Genomic DNA, 20234 nt, shown 5'->3' with positions numbered 1-20234 from the left:
GTGCCAGCAGTAACATAAAATGAACACTATTTCTTATCCTTATAAGCTTAAACACCTGTAATACAATTTTACAAGCAAAAAATAAGTACTTCCTGAATTCCTTAAAAACCATACTGAACAGAAAAAGTAAGAGGTTTTCTCTACACGGCAGAAAAATTCATTCAAAAGTTAGTTATAATTTATTAAAATTATTTGTTACTTATTTATTTGCAAGGAAATAGAGAGAATGGGTGTGCCAGGACCTTGTGCCACTGCAAATGAACTCCAAACACATACATCACTTTGTGGATCTGGCTTTATATGAGTACTGGGGAATTGAACACGGGCCATCAGGCTTTGCAATTAAGTGCCTTTAACTGCTGAGCCATCTCCTCAGCCCCCCAGAGTCAGTTTTATAGTGAGTAGGAAAAAAAAAAATGAACATTTTGATTGAATTTTATCAAATAATTCTATGTTGAATCACATAAAAAGTGTGACATTGAAACATCACTACACCAAGAGCCAGAAGAGAATATATAAAAGCATTAGCTCTGAAAATTATTGCTCATGTCACAGTAGAAACAACACTGAGCCCCTCTCAAAGTCAATTTTCACATATAATGGTGATCAATGTCTGTACTCTGCGTCACAATTATACTGGTAGTCAGATGAAGCTATGTGTGTAGAACAATGTTAAAGCAACAACCAATTACATAATAGGAAGATGATACTGACTATTGAAATGAAGAGATACATATGGGGCAAGGAGAGCAAACCAAAATATGTCTCAAATCATGTGCAATATCAGTAATCTGATTTGTTTACATGAATACTTGGAAATCACATATATAATGAGAATATATGTCATTTTATTTACATGAAAAAGAAAATGGGGGCTAGAAAGATGGCCTAGTGCTTAAGGTGCTTGCCTGCAAGCCTGAGGACCCAGGTTCCACATAAGCCAGATGCACAAGGGGGTGCATGCATCTGGAGCTTGTTTGCAGTGGCTGGAGGCCCTGGCACACCCATTCTCTATCATCTATCTATATCTGCTTCTCTCTCCCTCTCAAATAAATATTTTTTAAAAAAGAAAAAGAATATGTAGTAATGTTAATGCTTCAGAATTTTCATATTCTAAAAATAAAGTAATATGAACACACAGAACTCCATAACATACAGTTTTTCTTATCCAGTTTTTTTTATTGTAAATGACAAGTTAAGATTCAAGTTAAAAGAAAAATCACATTTTCACTAAGAATGGTGGTGCATGCCTTCAATCCCAGCACTCACATAGCAGAGGTAGAAGGATTGCCATGAGTTCGAGGACACCCTGAGACTACACAGTGAATTCTAGGCCAGCCTGGGTAAAATAAGACCCTACCTCAAAAAGAAAGAAAGAAAGAAAGAAAGGAAGGAAGGAAGGAAGGAAGGAAGGAAGGAAGGAAGGAAGGAAGGAAGGAAGGAAGGGAGGAAAGAAAAGAAAATCAGGGCTGGAGAGATGGCTTAGTAGTTAAAACATCTGCCTGAGAAGCCTAAGGACTCATGTTCTACTATCCAGATCCCATGTAAGCCAGACACACAAAGGTGAGGCAAGTTCAAGGTCGCACATGCCCACTAGGTGGTGCAAGCATCTGGAGTTGGAATGCAGTAGCTGAGGCTCTGGCACACTAATTTTCTCTTTCCCTCATCTGTCTCTCTAAAAATAAAAATAAAGAACATTTAAAAAAAAACACATTTTCTTCTGGCCCCAATAAATTAATTATTTTACTAAAAATAATCTATAATATAGTGGTCATACATCTTTTCTCGCATGTGTTAGGAATGCTTATTAGTATGCTGTCTCTGAGGTGGCTCCCAGTAATCTAAGCCAATCATTACTAGGTTATAATTAAACATAATTGTTACATAATTATATAAAGCCAGCACAGCTTCCATTTTATCAACTCATTTGCATTTTCTCTTCTATCATTCTCTTTTAACCTACTCTGGTAATTTTCTTGTTTGTTTTTTTGTTGTTGTTGCTTTTTTGTTTTTTTGTTTTACGAGGTAGGGTCTCACTCTAGCTCAGGCTGACCTGGAATTCACTCTGTAGTCTCAGGGTGGCCTTGAACTCTTGGTGATCCTCCCACCTCTGCCTCCCGAGTACTGAGACTAAAGGCGTGCACCACCACACACAGCTATACCCTGGTAATTTTCTATAAGGAAACCACCAGCTGTTTAATGAAGACATTTAGGGCTAGAGAGATGGCTTAGCAGTTAAGGTATTTGCCTGCAAAGCCAAAGGACCCAGGTTTGATTCCCTAGGTCCCACATAATCCAGATGCACAAGGCATATGGAGTTTGTTTGCAGTGGCTACAGGCCCTGGCATCTGTCTCTTCTTTCTTCCTCTCTCTCTCTCTCTCTCTCTCTCTCTCTCTCTCTCTCTCTCTCTCTCTCTCTCCTTGCAAATTATTTTTTTTGAACTGGAAAAAAAAAAAGACATTTACACTGTGGAAAAGCCACCTGGTAATCTAGTCAACAGGAAAAAGGGAATGAGGCCTGCAATAACAGCATCAGGGAATCTGACAGTGAATCCACCCATACCCCAGGGGACTGAAATCTCCTACAGCTGCCTGTTGGGAGTGGTACTACAGTGACCATGGGCAGGTATTTCTTCATGATCCTGGTATCAATTCCTTTAGCTATACCCAGAAGGAATACTTGCTTATATGGTAGCTCTATTTTAATTTTTTCAGAAAATTCCTATTTCCTAACCATGTATGTGTATTAATTTATATTCCCACCAGAGGCATATAAAAGATCCATCTTCTATATATTCTTACAAATACAACTTAGGGTATAGTTTATTCCTTCATTTTCTAATTCCTGATTTGAAAGACATGTGTTTATTGAGATTTTCCAGCTTTTTTAGCACAGGTATTTATCAGGATAAATGGCTCTCTTTATAACTGTCACTACATACCTCAAGTTTTAATACTGGTGTATTCATTTTTTTGAAAGTATTATTTAAATCCCTTTTATACTTCCTCTTGTACAAAATACTTCTTCAATCATATGGTATTTAGTTTTCATGTTTTTGTTAGTTTTCCTATAACAGTTGGTACGTCTTCCTTCCTTTCTTCTTCCCTCTCCCTTCCTTTCTTCCTTTCTTCCTTTCTTCCTTTCTTCCTTTCTTCCTTTCTTCCTTTCTTCCTTTCTTCCTTCCTTCCTTCCTTCCTTCCTTCCTTCCTTCCTTCCTTCCTTCCTTCCTTTCTTTCTTTCTTTCTTTTTCTGCTACTGATTTCTAGTTTGATTCCACTGTGGCCTGAAAAGATACTTGGTATGATTTTCTTAAATTTCTACAGACTTATTTGTGTCCCAGTATGTCATCTATCATGAAGCATTGATAAGCATTCATAAAAAGTAAGTAGTGCTATTTGTGGTTGAAATTTCTATTTATTCAATTCACCTAATATGAACTATTCAAGTCAGTAACAGTTTCCTTACTGATTTTCTTCCTTTTTTCCTTCTTTCCTTCCTTCTTTTTTCTTTTTCTTTTTTGAGGCAGGGTCTTACTCTAGGCCAGCCTGACCTGGAACTCACTCTACTGCCCAGGCTGGTCTCAAGCTCATAGCAATCCTCCTATAACCAGCCTTCCTTATCTACCTTGATGTTATATATGTATTTGAAAGTGAGAGAGTCTATTGCTATTATACTGCTATCAATTTCCCATTTCAGATTTTATTAATATTTATTTGGGGGCTGGAGAGATGGCTTAGCAGTTAAGGTGCTTGCCTACAAAGCCAAAGGACACAGGTTCGACTCCCCAGGACCCACGTAAGCCAGATGCACAAGGTGGTGCATGTGCTTGGAGTACATTAGCAGTGGCTGGAGTCCCTGACACACCCATTCTCTATCTGCCTCTTTCTCTCTCCCTCTCAAATAAACAAACAAAAATAAAATATCTTTTAAAATGTATTTTATTGTTGGAACAAAATAAAATTAGACTTTTTATGTATTATTTTCCTGTTGTACTGACACATTTATCACTATTCTATGGCTTTTTTTTTTCTCTTGGGACAGTTTTTAACTTAAAGTCTGTATTAGTTAAGTATGGCCAATTCTGCTTTGTTTACAATTTGCATGGAGTATCACTTGCTATTCATTCATGTTCAGTCTATGGTGTGTCTTTAGATCTAAGATGAGACAGTATATCACTGAGACTTCTATTTTTGTTCATTGGCAACTTATGCCTTATTACTGAATTACTGATAAAGTAAAAATGTACAACTGCCATTCTGTTACTAATTTTCTGTCTAATATACACTACTTTTGTTCATCCCTTCCTTATCACTACCTTCTTTTATTATACTTTGTTTTATGTCTATATGCTTGTTTGGTATGGTTTATTTCTATGTTTTATTTTTTTGGTGGCTACAAAAGAGTTTGCTTTGTGCTTATAACTGCTTTAATTTATAAGAACTTTTAATATTATTCATTCAGTACCAAAGTTTTGTCACCATGGTTAGTCACAATTTGTCTTTTTAATGTTAAATCATGGGTACTAGTTATTTGTGCCATTTTATAGTGTTCACTCATTTTGTTGTCCTTTATATATGTAGCACAAACCATGAGATTTATACTTTAATATGCTTTCAAATTTTTGTTTATGTTTCCAATTCTATTTAAGAATTCCATTAAGAATTTGGCCCAGGAGATCAAGCATGGTGGCACATGCCTTTAATCCCAGAACTTGGAAGGCAGAGATAGGAGGACTGTTGTGAGTTCGAGACCACCCTGAGACGCATAGTGAATTCCACGTCAGCCTGGACTAGAGTCCTACCTCGAAAACCAAACAGCAACAACAACAAAAAAGACTTTGGCCTAAAGCAATGGTGACAAGCTCTTTTAGTTTCAGCATTTCAGAAAAAACTATTTCTCCAACATTGTAAGAGATAAAAATTACAAGGCTAAAATTGCCATAACACACAAAAGAAACCTAATAATTTTTGCCTCAAAGCTGTCCTGTGAAGTAGTTCTATACTTTGGGCTAGGCTAGACTACCCAAGTAAACCTTCCAATGAAAATGATCAAAAGAAACTCTGTCCTTACAAATCCATGCTTGCCTTGTAACATATCAATTTATTAAGAGATTCTAGGGAAGATAAACAGTCATTTGTAATTCAATACATAAAATGCTTTTATTTCCTAGAAAATGTATTGTTGTGATTCTTTTAGCTTCTCTCAGACAAAAGAAATATACTTGAAAGCCGAGCATGGTGGCACACGCCTTTAATAGCAACACTCACTCTGGAGGCAGAGGTAGGAGGATCACCATGAGTTTGAGGTCACCCTGAGAGGACACAGTGAATTCCAGGTCAGCCTGAGCTAGAGTGAGACCCTACCTTGAAAAACAAAACAAATATATATAGGAAAATAAGCCCACAAGTGCAATATCATAAATTTAGAACAATAGATAAAAGCTCACCCTTTCTAGTAGTTTTTGAAGCTTTAATGTTTTCTCCTCACGTAATTTTTCCCTTAATTGTTGTGCTTTCATGTGTTTTTCTTCATACTTCTTCTTAGATTCTGCAATTGTTCTAGTAATACAAACAAATTAACAAGAGACACAAATGTTTACATGACAAGGCCAAAAAAAAGTATTCTTTGGATTTTAAAGTCTCAAAGTATCAAAACTTATTTCAGTCTAGCAGTTAAGCATTGCAATTTTTTCAAGAGATCTGAAACTATCCTGAAATAATGTGCAATGGAGTATTCTATTTAACAGTGAAAGATGGCTCTGTTTTCCTCCTGTGAAAATTTTCAAATGAAAGATCAAGAACCAGACCTTTTACGGGATGGTGAAGACAGTTTTTCATGCATGTGAATTCCATGCCCTGGAAGTCTGGCAGGTTCCTCTTCTACAATATCCCCCCAAGACGTATTTTGTCTCCACGATTCACGAGCTGTTCAGAAAAAAGTGAACCACAACTGTTTAACCATATAGCTCTACATAGTCAACACTTAAGAAGAGAATTTTAAAAATTGATAGAATTCCTAACTTAAATTATTTTACAAAAAGAACTCCATGAAAAATGATCTATTATAGAGCTGGGGAAATGGCTTAGCAGTTAAGGCATTTTCCTGTGAAGCCTACAGACCCTGGTTCAATTCCCCAGGACCCACATAAGACAGATGCACAAGAGGGCACAGGCATCTAGAGGACATTTGCAGTGGCTGGAGGCCCTGGCATGCCCATTCTCTCTTTCTCTCTGGCTCCTCCCCTCACTCTCTCTCTCTCTCTCTCTCTCTCTCTCTCTCTCTCTCATAAATAAAGAAATAAAATATTTTTTAAATGAGCTATTATATGCCACTGGACCTACATACCAAATACATAGAGACATATACATACACAATACCTTCGTAATCTGCAAGAACATCATTCCAGTCCATAGACAAACCACAGAAAGACACACTCCCACTGCCCATGCTGGCCTAAAATGTAATCAAAGAATTGAAAATGAATTTCTGAACATACCTATAACCATAAAAACTATACATAACATTTTTCCATTAATGAACAAACTTCATTAAGCAGCTTAAAAATCATAAAATAACTAGATACATCACGTATCTAGTATCATGTATCATGTAGTCACAATAATTATCAAGTTAAAATAACTCAGCCCATACATTTAAAGAGTATACTAGCCATTTACAGAAATAAATGAATTATATTGGAAAAAAATAAATCAGTCATAAGGTATAACTATATAAACATTGACATATATATTACACATATATAAATTCAAGATTATTTGATGAGCATTAAATTTAATATTAAAGTATATGAAATATAAAGCCTATGCTTATTTTTATTCTTTAGTAACTCCCCTTCATCAACATGTATATCCCAAGTACTTATTAATAGCAAGGCAATGTATCACTTGCTGCTAATTAAGAGCATACTGAAAGTAAAATATCTTACAGATAGCAAGGAAAATCAGAAAAGAAAACCATCATGACAGATATCAATGAAATGATCAGGACATACTTTCAAAAATATACATTCTATTTTCAAATATTTTATTTATTTATTTGAATGAAATAAAGAAAGAGGGAGAGAATGGGTGTGCCAGGGTCTCTACCTTCTGCAAACAAACTCTAGAAGCATGTGCCACCAAGTAATAGATGGAAAATATCTCAGCATAATAAATGTTGTATGTGACAAATCTATAGCCAACATTATGGTAAATAGGGAAAACTCAGTGAATTTACCCTAAATTTAGGGACTAGACAATGATGTCTAGTTTCTCCATTCTTATTCAAGATAGTACTAGAAGTCTTAGCTAGAGGAAAAAGACAAGAGAAGCAAATAAAAGGGAAGAAGTCAAAGTATGCTTTTTTGCAGATGATATGATCCTGTACATAAAAGACCTTAAAAGACTCTGCCAGAAAACTCTTAGAACTAATCAAGATTTTCAGCAAAGCGGTAGACACAAAATTAAACACAGAAATTTGTAGCTTTCCAATATATCAATAACAAACACGCTGAGGAAGAAATCTGGGAAACAATCTTATTCAAAATTGCTTCAAAAGAATACCCTGGAGTAAGCTGGCCAGGGAAGCCAAGGCCCTCCAGGATGAGGACTGAGCACTCGAGGAAGCAGAAGCCCTGGGAGATGGAAAGCCTCTCAGGCTCAAGGACTGGAAGAATCAGCAGTGTGGAAACCACTACCTGACCAAAGCACCTGTCTTCACAGAATGAAAATCAATCTGAAAAGTCACTTAGAAGCACAAAGGACCTCAGACAGCCAAAGCCAAAGGTGCCTGAGTAAAAGGGTTAGGTTATAGGTATTACCATGCCTGGTTTCAAGTAATACTACAGAACCATAGTAATTTTTTTAAAAACCCAGATTATTGGCACAAAAACAAACTAAATCAATAGGAAGAACAGAAACCCAGACATAAATCCACACATCTAGAACCTGATTTTTCTTAAAAAGATGTCAAAAATACAAACTGGAGAAAAGATAAGTCTCTTTACCATATAGTAAATTGGATATCCTCATAGAGAAGGATGAAACTAGATCTCTCACCTTGCACAAATATCTAAACCAAATGCATCAAAAAACACTCTAAACCGGGCGTGGTGGTGCACGCCTTTAATCCCAGCACTCGGGAGGCAGAGGTAGGAGGATCGTATTGAGTTCAAGGCCACCCTGAGACTACATAGTTAATTCCAGGTCAGCCTAGACCAGAGTGAGACCCTATTTTGAAAAAAAGAAAAAAAAGGTTAAAAAAAAAAAAACACTCTAAGATATGGGCAGATAAGAACTTTCTACACATCTAACTACTTCCATTATGCTTCACTTTTTATTCTGATCCCTTTCAACTCTCACTAGTTCCTATTATATAAATTTATGGCATCAAATAATAAATTTATATGCTGTTTAAAAAGATTTTCCAGTTCTTCAAATCTAAACTACCACCATAATAATCATTATTAATTTATAATAACATTTAAATATCACTAAATGAAATGTAAGACTTTCTGGTTCTAAGAATTTCACATCTGAACAATTATGTTAAAAATTCTAAGTGCTCACAGAAAAGTCACTGTCATTATCAGTTTCGATAGCATTGTTCTCTTCAGCTTCAATCTCTCTCGTTAACTGCTCTTCTTCAGCAATAGCACTGGCAATGGCTTCTTCATTGGCCTTTTCCAGACGATCTGCTAGCTCTTCTTTCTTAGCAAGGACTTCTGCCATGGACTATATAAAGTTAAAAACAACAGAAAGAAGAATCATAACTGCTCTGAACAGGTAAATAATAATTTCAGTCATTATAGTCTAATCATGCACTAAATATGATATATAAAGACTCACTGACCTAGAGTCATAAAACTTGAATCCAACATAGGCTCAACCACTTGCTAACAATGTGTATCACAAGTTGCTTGAAACAAAGAGCCTATTTATTATTCCATTAAATGGAGCAATGATCCATGACTTACCACTTTCTTTACTAGACTGTTGTGTAGAAGAAACTGAAAAGTTATGTAAATAACAGGTAATATTAATAGAAAAATATAAATTTTATTTGAACACCAAAATTCAAAATAGTTGCAAATCAAATACATTCCAACATATAAAACAAAAATAACACAGTATAATAGGAACACAGAAATACAAAGGTAAAGCTGGTGATACATATTGAATTTACAGATATCTAACTTCAAAATAAAATTTAGAAATAATACAAATAGTATGCCTAAGAATCATGGATTAGTTAATCATATGAGAAACTAAAAATATTTTTTAAATACTAAAGAAAAAAAACACAAAATCAAAGGGCCAGAAAGATTAGTCAAATGCTTGCCTATCCAGAACTCACATAAAAAGTCAGTGCAGACGGGCATGGCGGTGCAAGCCTTCAATCCCAGCACTCAGGAGGCAGAGGTAGGAGGATTGCTATGAGTTCGAGGCCACCCTAAGACTTAGTAGTGAATTCCAGGTCAGCCTGGACTAAAGTGAGACCCTACCTTGAAACCCCCCCCCCAAAAAAATAAATAATTAAATAAAATAAAAAGTCAGTGTAGCTGGTCCGTGGTGGCGCATGCCTTTAGTCCCAGCACTTTGGAGGCAGAGGTAGGATTGCTGTGAGTTCAAGGCCACCCTTAGACTGTATAGTAAATTCCAGGTCAGCCTGGGCTACAGTGAGAGCCTACCTCAAAAAAACAAAAAAGAAAAAAAGTCAGTACAGTGCTTGAAGAGATGTTCAACATCTTTAGTTATCAGAAAAATGCAAATCAAAACAACTTTGAGATTTCATCTCCCTCCAATCAGGGCAGCATTCACCAAAAAACTGAATAATGGGCTAGAAGGATGGCTTAGCGGTTAAGATGCTTAACTGCAAAGCCAAAGGACCCAAGTTTGATTCTCCGGGACCCATGTAAGCCAGATGCACAAGGTGGCGCATGTGTCTGGAGTTTGTCTGCAGAGGCTGGAAGTCCTGGCCATCTTCTCCCTCTTTCCCTTCCCCTCTCTCTCCCCCCCTCACCCCCAGTTCTCTCAAATAAATAAATAAAAATAAAATTTATTTTTAAAGCATTTTTTTAATTGAGTAACAACTGTTGCAGTCAGGTTCACATTGCTTCCAGGAAACACCAAGGGAGCTTGTGGAGAAAAAGGTTTATTTTTGGCTTACAGACAGACTCAAGGAGAAGCTCCATCATGGCAAGGGAAAACAATGGCATGAGCAAAGGGGTGGACATCACCTCCAGGCCAACATGAGTTGGACAGCAGCAACAGGAGAGTGTGCCAAACACTGGCAAGGGGACACTGGCTATAGCACCCATAAGCCCACCCCCGACAATACACTGCCTCCAGGAGGCGTTAATTCCCAGATCTCCATCAGCCAGGAACCTAGCATACATAATACCTAAGTTTATGGGAAACACCTGAATCAAACCACCACAACAAATGCTGGTGAGGTGGTGGGGAAAGAGGAACCCTTATCCACTGCTGGTGCTAATGCAAACTTATACATCCACTATGGAAATCAGTATGGAGACTCCTGACAAAGATGAAGACAGATCCAGCGGCACTGCTTCTGTGCATATACCACAACAATTCTACTTAGCAGAGGTACTTGCTCAGCCATGTGTGTGGCTGCTCTATTCACAATAGCTAGGAATTGGAATCAGCCCAGATGCCCATCAACCAATGACTGTATAATGAAGAGGTGGTCTATGTACACAGTGGAATTCTACTCAGTGGTAAGGAGCAATGAAATTTACAAGAAAATGAATGGACTTGGGGAAAAAAAATCATTGTAACCAAGGTCATGCAGGCACAGAAAGACAACAGACATATTGACTCTCTCATGTGCAGTTACTAACTGGGATCAACTAGAAAGAGTACAAACAGTAGTTAAGCATCAGGAATATGGGCATAAAACTAGAACAGACCAGGGAGAGAAGAAATAGGGTGAGAGGAGAGGAGTTACTCGACAGGTTTAGGGAAGAGACAGAACATGGGGGGTTGAAAGGGCTTGGAGGGGTAAAGGGTAGGAAGGCTGGAGAGGGAATTACACAAAAGCTAAAATAATATGAATCAGTTCCACAGAAACCTTCCTTCTGGCTAGCATTCTACAAGACATAACCACCAATAAAGAGGAGGGAGGACAGCTTGGACAGAAGATGGAAAAAGCTTAACCTGAAAACCATGAACTCTGCATGGTAAAACCCAGGCCCAGTACTGGGGTGCCCCACAGTGAGCTGTTGGCCAGGAAGACCCTGAGGTTCCCAAAACAATGTAGGCCATTGCCAAAACACTTGATTAGCTGCCCGAGGTAAAGGTAAGACCCTGTTTCTGGAGACACCACAGGCTGTGGTTACAGCCCGTCGGAATGCCGTGCTGGAACTTTGCTTTAATGTGAAAGCTACGCTAAGTTCTTAATCCTGGGCTAAAGTACATTTGACCAAATCACATGCAAACTAAATTGTTTTGAACAAGTTTTTAACTAATATAGTATCATTTTTTTTAAGTTTTGAGAAGGTTTTTTTTTTATTATTTATTTGAGAGAGAAAGAGGGAGGTAGAGAGAATGAATGGGCACACCAGGGCCTTCAGCCACTGCAAACAAACTCCACATGCACATGCCACCTTGTACATCTGGCTTACGTGGGTCCTGGGGAATCGAACCTGGGTCCTTTGGCTTTGCAGGCAAGTACCTTAACCACTAAACCATTTCTCCAGCCCCTTAGTAATATTTTATATAGTAAAGATTCTTGTTTTGAAGAGGATAAAAATGATACTATAGGGCTAGAGAGTTGGCTTAGTGGTTAAGGTGCTTGCCTGCAAAGCCTAAGGACCCAGGCTCGATTCCCCAGGACCCACGTAAGCCAGATGCACAAGGAGCACATGCATCTGGAGTTCGTTCACAGTGGCTAGAGGCCCTGGAGTGCCCATTCATATTCATTCTCACTCTCTCTCTCCCTCTCTCCCTTCCTTCTTCCCTCTCCCTCTCCCTCCCCCCCCTTCTTTCTCTCTGCTTCCAAATAAATATAAATTTTAAAAATTACTAAGAAAAGCTGTTGAAATGAAATAGTACATGAAGTGCTTTGTACCTCATTTGTAGAGCTGGGCATGGTGGTTCATACCTAAAATCCCACCACTAGGGAGAATAAGCTAGGAGAATCACCATGAGTTTTAGGTCAACCTGGGATTAAGATCCTACCTCAAAAATAAATAAATAAAAACAAAATCCTCAGGGCTGGAGATGAAGCTTAATTGACAGAGTGCTTGCCTAGCATGCAAAAAGCCCTGGTTTGATCCCAAGAACTGCATAGACCAGGCAAAGTGTTGCAAGGACTGTAATTCCCAACACTCAGGCTGTGGAAGCAGGAGGAAAGGAAGGTTAAGGTCATCCTTAGCCACATAGCAGAGTTAGAGATCTCAAAAAATAAAAGTAAAACTCTTTTGTAAAGCAATAAATAATACAAGTTAATATTATTTGGACTTATATCTCTTTAATATCTTTACTCAGAATTCTAATAAGTTGTTCTTACCAAGTTAGCAGCACTCACATTTGAAATATCAGAAGGGTCCATTTCACTTTCTATCCTTGTTTTCTCTGCTGACAATCTGTCTTCCTCGGCTTGCAAATGTGTGACAGCTTGCTGAGTAATGGAAACGCATTCCGGATCAATGTGAACAAAAGGTACTTCAGAAGTTTGCCCAGGACTGCTGTGACCACTGCCAGAACTCTTGACATCATCCAATGTATCTACTGTGAACTAACAAAACATATTGACAGAATGAATCGTTGGTAATCATACCAAATATCTGAAGTTAAAAGAGCCAGCTCTGCCTAACCCATCAGCTGTGTAGCAGCCCTTACCTGGCTGACAGAAATCTCCCTTTTTTTGGTATGTTTTAAGTGTAACAAAAAGAAAGAAACCATTAAGCAACACAAATTTTATTTGCATGTCTGCCATGTATTGGGCATTAAGTACTCTAAGAAAATAAGCTATATAAGTTGCAATTATATTTTCATAATACTTACTGCTTTACAGCTAAAGGTATTTACACAGTCTTCTGTAAAGACTGTCTAATATTAATGAGAATACCCAGCATCCTGAAAAATAACCTGATACCATTTCTAACCAAAACATATTTTGAGGCATTTATGTAAAAACATGAAACTTGTTTTTAAAGTATGACATCACAGATCTTCAATAAAGTCCCATATGGTAGGTGAGACCAATTCTCAAATTTGTAAGTGAGAAGGGTGAGTGAGTTAAGAGTGCAGGTCTGAAGCATGCAATGTGTCTCATCAAGCAAGTCATATAATATAAATGTAAATGCCTCCCTCATTCCCCTTTAAGGTAATTAGCACATGGCCAAAAGGAATGTGAAAACAAGCCCTGGGGAAATAGCTTGGATGGTAAAGTGCTTGCCTCACATGAGGACCTGAGCGGGGTACCCAGTGTGATGCACACACGTGTGCTAACACTGGGATGGCAAAGACCAAAGGAAGACTGGAGTTTGCTGGCTGGCTAGTCTAATCAGCGAGCTCCAAGACAATGAGACCCTGACTCAAAAAGTTGGATGGTATTGCATCCTGGTTTGCAATTCTGGTAGAAATCACCCAACCAAGAGCTTGTGAGGAAAAAGAGGTTTATTTTGGCTTACAGGCTGAATAGAGGGGGAAGTTCCATGATGGCGGGGGAAAATGATGGCACCCCCTGGCCAACATAAGGTGGACAACACCAACAGGAGTGTGCACCAAACACTGGCAAGGGGAAACTGGCTATAATACCCATAAGCCCGGTCCCAACAATACACTGCCACCAGGAGGCATTAATTCCCAAATCTCCATCAGCTGGGAACCTAGCATTCAGAACACCTGATGGGGAACACCTGAACCAAACCACCACAGATGAACACCTGAGGATAACACCCTAGGTTGTCCTCAGGTTCGACATGCACACACACACACACACGTAAACATACGTACACCCATACACATAGAAACATGAGTACACACATATACACGTGCATTAAAAAGAGAGACAAATGACATAACAGTTAACATCTGGTTTAGAATAAATGTACATCCATTCAAAAATACATTTGTAATTTACAAAATAGAGCCAAGCCTATCTTCCACTTATATTCAAAATTAAAAAACTAAAAATCTAAAATTATGAATTTAAAACATCACTTTTTAAATAAACGTCTGATAAACAATGCAATGGCATAAATCCTCCTGTTTGATAAACTGCTTCTGAAAGTATTAAACTTGGCCAAGTCTCACTAACTATTTTCAAGATTCTACTACTGGTTAGAATTTAGTGCTCCACAGTGTTGACTTTAGAGTTCACATTATTTAAATTATGTCACTTCTTTCCATTACTACCAGCATTATTTACATGTTGGTCACGGTGGTTTATAATCTTGACACTATTTATATTAGTATTACTTGTATTTAAAGTATAGTCAACTGTTTGTTAAAAACAGTATCATTTTGTAATGAAATCAAAGCTATACTACAAAATAAAGTTCAGAAAACAAATATGCTTATTCTATTTTCAGCATGACAGTGGAGAAAATAAATATTGTCACCAACTTGACTGCCATCAGAAGTGAACTTTTATACTGAAACACTTTTGTAATAATTTAGTTATTCAAGAATTCTTTGCATGGGCTGGGGGGATTGCCCAATGGTTAAAGTGTTTGCCACACAAGTGTGAGGACCTGAGTTCAGTCCCCCAGGACACACATAACGCCCGACATGGTAGCACGGGTGTCTGTAATCCCAGCCCACCTATGATGAGATGGGAAGTGGAGGCAGAAAAAACCCAGAAGCTGGAGGGACAGCTAGCCTGGTAAACACAGCAGTGAACTGTGAGAGACCCTGCACCCAACAAAGAGGAAAGCGAGGCCCAATGCCCAATGATGTTCCTCTACTTGCACACATATGCTGTGGCATGAGCGTGCCTATACTCACACAACCCCCCAGCCACTCAAACATGCACACATCTCTCACACACACACACACACACACACACACACACACACACACACACACACAAACATACACACACACACATTCTTTGCATGGATTGTTTCTAAAATCATATAAATTTATTCACTACACACTTGCTGTGTAGCTAAGGATGACACTGAACTATTGATGTTCTTGTCTCTAAGCCTATGTGCTGGGATTACAGGAATATGCGACCATGTCTAGCTGAAGTTGTCTCTATGTTGAGATTTATTTACCATCTCTATTTTAACCTTAGGAAATACACTGATTGTATGGAGTTTTACTCATTTTTATTCAATGTGTATGTTTTATGCCTGGGTGAGATTACAGACTAGGGGGCAATATCCTATAAACAATGTTTTCCCTTCAGACAATATGGAAAAATCACAGGACACAGGAACATAGTCACAGACACTTAGGAAGTGATCAGTGCATACCTATTTGTTGGATATAACTTTGAAAAATTTGAATACTAGGATACACTTCACTTAATGAAGAAATTTCTCTGACCTCCTTTTCTCCTTCCTTCCCTCCCTTCCTTCTTCCTTGCCTCCTTTTTTTTTTTTTTTTTTTTCTTTTTGAGAAAAGGTCTCATCCTTCAGCCCTGTGCTCTCCTGCTCTTCCTGCCTCAGCCTACTGAGTGTTGGGGTTACAGGCATGCACCTCCATGGCTGCAGAGCAAGAAATCACCTTTTACCTTTTAATTTTATCTAACAAACATGCAGCAATTTTGCTGATATGTCTTACCTAAAAAATATCACAGTGTTAAGTTATTAAAAAGTGATGGTGCATCAAAAATAATGTAGAATGGGACTGGAGAGATGGCTTAGTGGTTAAGGCATTTGCCTGCAAAGTCAAAGGACCCAGGTTCAATTCCCCAAGATTCACGTAAGCCAGATGCACAAGGTGGCGCAAGTGTCTGGAATTCATTTGCAGCAGCTGGAGGCCCTGGGGTGCCCTATCATCTATCATCTATCTATCTATCTATCATCTATCAGCTCTCTCTCTGCATCTCTCTCTCTCTTTGTCTCTCAAGGAAGTAAATAAAAAATTAAATTAAAAAATAGTGTGAAATGAAGAGCCATTATCATAGCCACAGCCAGGACTGGTGGTACAGGTCTGTGGTCTGGGCTACTCAAGAAGCTGTGGGAGAATGATCACAAGTTCAAGGCCTACTTGGAGTATAAAATCAGTTTAGGGCCCACATGGGCAACTTGGAGAGACCCTGCCTCACAAGAGAAAGTTCTTAAAGTGCTAAGGATATAGTTCGGTGGTTGAGCACTTGCCTGGTATGTGTACGACACTAGGTGCAATCCCTAATAATTGACATTAAGTGCAATAACTTTACTTCTGTCATAAACAGATAACCTAGGAAAGGAAGAAGATTTTAAAACACCCCTATCTGCAAAAACTAAACTAAGATTTGAAAGAAGTGACAACCTTAATAAAATTACAGACAAACAGATCTGCACATACATAAATACATATGCAAACACAAAAAAGTCAAATGAAAGACATTACTTACAAACAAAAACAAATAAGTAACCCGTAATGTAGTCTTCCAAATTCTTAGTGAAAAATATCAAAGTCGCAAAATCAAATATACAATGAAATTCTAGACTGAATCCTGATTCAGGAAATAAAAAAATATACAAAGAAATTTTGGGGACCGTGCATGGTGGCATATACCTTTAATGCCAGCACTCAGGGCACTGAAACAAAATGATCTGAAATTAGAGCCAGTTTGGACTACATATCAAAATTCTGTCTCAAAGAAACTGAACAGTAACAACAAAAAACACCCAGGCACAGTGGGGCTTAACTGTAACCCCAACACTAAGTTGACTGAGACGGGATAGCAAGTTATAGGCCAGCCTGGGATAAATAACAAGACCATAGCTCTATAAACATAAACAAAAAATAAAAAGTTATGTAACAATAAGAAAATTTGAATACTGATGATACATTAAATAATATTATACACATGTTTAATTCCTTGAACATTATAGTTATAACATGTTTTTGTATGTGTGTCTGTGTGAATGTAGTTGTTCTCTGGAGGTACATGCTGTACCATTTAAACGTGAATGCCTATGACATCTGCATATCAATTTCAAATGTTTAGTATATTGCATGTTTGTGACATGTAGATAGAGAAAAGAAAAAATTGTGGGGCTGGAGAGATGGCTTAGTGGTTAAGCACTTGCCTGTGAAGCCTAAGGACCACGGTTCGAGGCTCGGTTCCCCAGGTCCCACGTTAGCCAGATGCACAAGGGGGCGCACGCGTCTGGAGTTCGTTTGCAGAGGCTGGAAGCCCTGGCGCGCCCATTTTCTCTCTCTCCCTCTCTGCCTCTTTCTCACTCTGTCTGTTGCTCTCAAATAAATAAATAAACAAACAAATTTAAAAAAAAAAGAAAAAGAAAAAAAAAGAAAAACTTGTGGTAAATGTAAATTTGTGAATCTAAGTGGGAGGGGTGGGCTCACTCTTCTAATATTACAACTTTTCCAAAACTTTCTGATTTTCAAAAATAAATTTAAAAGTGAGATAGAAAGGTAGTAAAACATTCTAGCACATACAGGTGTCTTTGAAAAAGGTAGTGATGGGCTGGAGAGATGGCTTAGGGGTTAAGAGCTTGCCTGTGAAGACTAAGGACCTTGGTTTGAGACATGTAAGCCAGGTATGCAAGGTGCCGCATGCATCTGGAGTTCATTTGCAGTGGCTGGAGACCCTGGAGCACCCATTCTCTCTCGCTTTCTCTGCTTCTTTCTTTCTCTGTCTGTTGCTCTCAAATAAATAAATAAATAAGAAAAAGGTAGTGAGTTACCTGGGTTCTTTCAGCAAGAGGATGGTCAGAAGAGTGTAATGAGTCTTTGGGCCGAGATTCTATAATAGACGATCTCTCTTCAATAAGTTCACCTTTCTGTACATTTTCCTCAGGTAAAATACACACATTTTCTTTATCACTATCATCCTTTGACCTTAAGGCTTCTGATACTAATGAAACTTTAGGAGTCACTGCTGTTGATCGAGAACGAACTGGCCTTCCTCTCTGAACAGTCTCCCATCCTTCAGCATCTTTCCGGTCTATAGAAATTAAGAAAAAGGAAAACAAGGTTGCTTTAGATGACTGGGAAACATGTAAAATAACATATTACATTAAGTACTGGGCAAAATGCATTTAATATCTCTCAATATACCTATTTATGCATAATTACTCATACTTTACAAATATAAAGCTAAGAGTAAGATAACCTGAGGTTATACACTTGATAAGTAATAAAAAAAAACATTTAAAATGTATATAGTATGTGAAAAACTTGTTCTGAGCACTGTATATACACTAACTCTTCACACCCTTACACAGTCAATATTAGCATCCCCATTTCATCCTCAAGAATCTGAGACAAAGAAGAAACAATTTACACAAGGCCATATACCTAGTCAAAGCAAAGCCACAATCCAAGTTCTGGTTGCCATGTTCCTAGAAGTTAAGTAAAACGAACCCTCCACTTTTTATAATACAGTCACAGAACGAACTAAGGATCCCTAGTTCTTTTATCAGTGCCAGCAAGAATAACATACTTTGACTTAAATAAGCTATTTCAGTGATCATGACATTATAGGATATTATTTGTAGAAATCATAGATGTTCTAGTCCATTTTTCTACCACATAGACAGAAAAATTGAAAAACTACATCCAAAAACACAAAATAGCTTCAAATAAATAAGGATCTTTTTCCAAAAAAAAAAAAAAAAAATGGGGGGGTTGTTCAAGGTAGGGTCTCGCTCTGGCCCAGGCTGACCTGGAGTTCATCATATAGTCTCAGGATGGCCTTGAACTCCTACCTCTGCCTTCCGAGTGCTGAGATTAAAGGCATGCACCACCATGCCCAGCTCCAAAAAAAAAAAAAAATTGTCACAACTTGAGGAATATGTAATATATATAGCCAAGGTTATAATTTTTTTTTGAGGTAGGGTCTCAGTCTAGTTCAGGCTTACCTCTAATTCACTTTGTAGTCTCAGAGTGGCCTTAAACTATGGTGATCCTCCTACCTCTGCCTCCCAAGTGCTGGGATTAAAGGCATGCACCACCATGCCCAGAAAAGTTATAAACTTTTATGTGGCAGAATTTTACTCTAGTCCAGACTGACCTAGAAATCACTCTGTAGTCCAGGCTGGCATCAAACTCACAGTAACCTTCCTATCTCAACTTCCTAAGTGTTGGGATTAAAGGCATGAACCACCACACATGGCACAAGATCAAAATTTTCATTGGCTTATTATAGTCTTTCCAAATTAAAACAATGACAAAACAAACTAATCTGTATTTATTTCCACATCCTTCTTACCACTATCAAGTATGGTGGAAATCCAGGCACTAAGGAAGTAGAGGCGTAAGAATTATGACTTAAAAGCCAGCCTACACTGTGTAAGAGTTTAAGGCTTGCCTGAGCTACATAGCAAGGCCTTATTTCAAAAACACCAATATAAGTAAGGATAAAACACACCAAGCAAGCAAGCATATAGGCACATTCTAAAAATTAGAAGTAAGGTGGGCTACTTTGGTTCTTAAAGTAGCATTGGTGAATTCTCAGGGTTTCCTTTTTGCTACCTATAAATTTCAGAGAGGATAGTATAAAAGCATTCAACTGAAAACCAGTACCAGACATAAATAAAATGGGTATAAAAAGCCGGGCGTGGTGGCGCACGCCTTTAATCCCAGCACTCGGGAGGCAGAGGTAGGAGGATCGCCGTGAGTTCGAGGCCACCCTGAGACTACATAGTGAATTCCAGGTCAGCTTGAGCCAGAGTAAGACCCTACCTTGAAAAACCAAAAAAATAAATAAATAAATAAATAAAATGGGTATAAAGAAAGGCCTGGGGGCTGGAGAGATGGCTTAGCAGTTAAGCGCTTGCGTGTGAAGCCTAAAGACACATGCTCGAGGCTCGATTCCCCAGGACCCACATTAGCCAGATGCACATGGAGGCGCATGCGTCTGGAGTTCGTTAGCAGTGGCTGGAGGCCCTGGTATGCCCGTTCTCTCCCCACCTCCCTCCCTCCTCTCTCTCTCTCTCTCTCTCTCTCTCTCTCTCTCTCTCTCTCTGCTTCTTACTCTATCACTCTCAAATAAATAATAAAAATGAACAAAAATTTTTTTTAAAAAAGAAAGGCCTGTTCCTTTAAGACCAAAGGACAGAGGAAAGTGACCTAACAAA

General features: G+C 38.2%; 1 protein-coding gene across 2 annotated transcripts in view; it reads right to left on the bottom strand.

Moving 5' to 3' along the window:
* Scaper (S-phase cyclin A associated protein in the ER) overlaps window positions 1–20234 on the bottom strand; it is a 424329-nt gene that overhangs the window by 301885 nt on the left and 102210 nt on the right. The window contains exons 9-14 of one of the 2 annotated variants that reach the window (XM_004660424.2): window positions 17841–18100; window positions 12533–12760; window positions 8569–8733; window positions 6379–6454; window positions 5808–5925; window positions 5448–5559 (exon numbers count right to left, since the gene is read on the bottom strand). In XM_004660424.2, the coding sequence (XP_004660481.2) occupies window positions 5448–5559; window positions 5808–5925; window positions 6379–6454; window positions 8569–8733; window positions 12533–12760; window positions 17841–18100 (959 nt within the window). The remainder of the gene's footprint in view (window positions 1–5447; window positions 5560–5807; window positions 5926–6378; window positions 6455–8568; window positions 8734–12532; window positions 12761–17840; window positions 18101–20234) is intronic. The other variant, XM_004660425.2, reaches the window with a different exon arrangement.

The sequence above is a fragment of the Jaculus jaculus genome, chromosome 10, assembly GCF_020740685.1.
Source record: "Jaculus jaculus isolate mJacJac1 chromosome 10, mJacJac1.mat.Y.cur, whole genome shotgun sequence".
NCBI classification, from domain to species: Eukaryota; Metazoa; Chordata; class Mammalia; order Rodentia; family Dipodidae; genus Jaculus; species Jaculus jaculus.
Note: the sequence above shows the minus strand (reverse complement) of the source record. Positions and strands in the feature narration are given on the sequence as shown.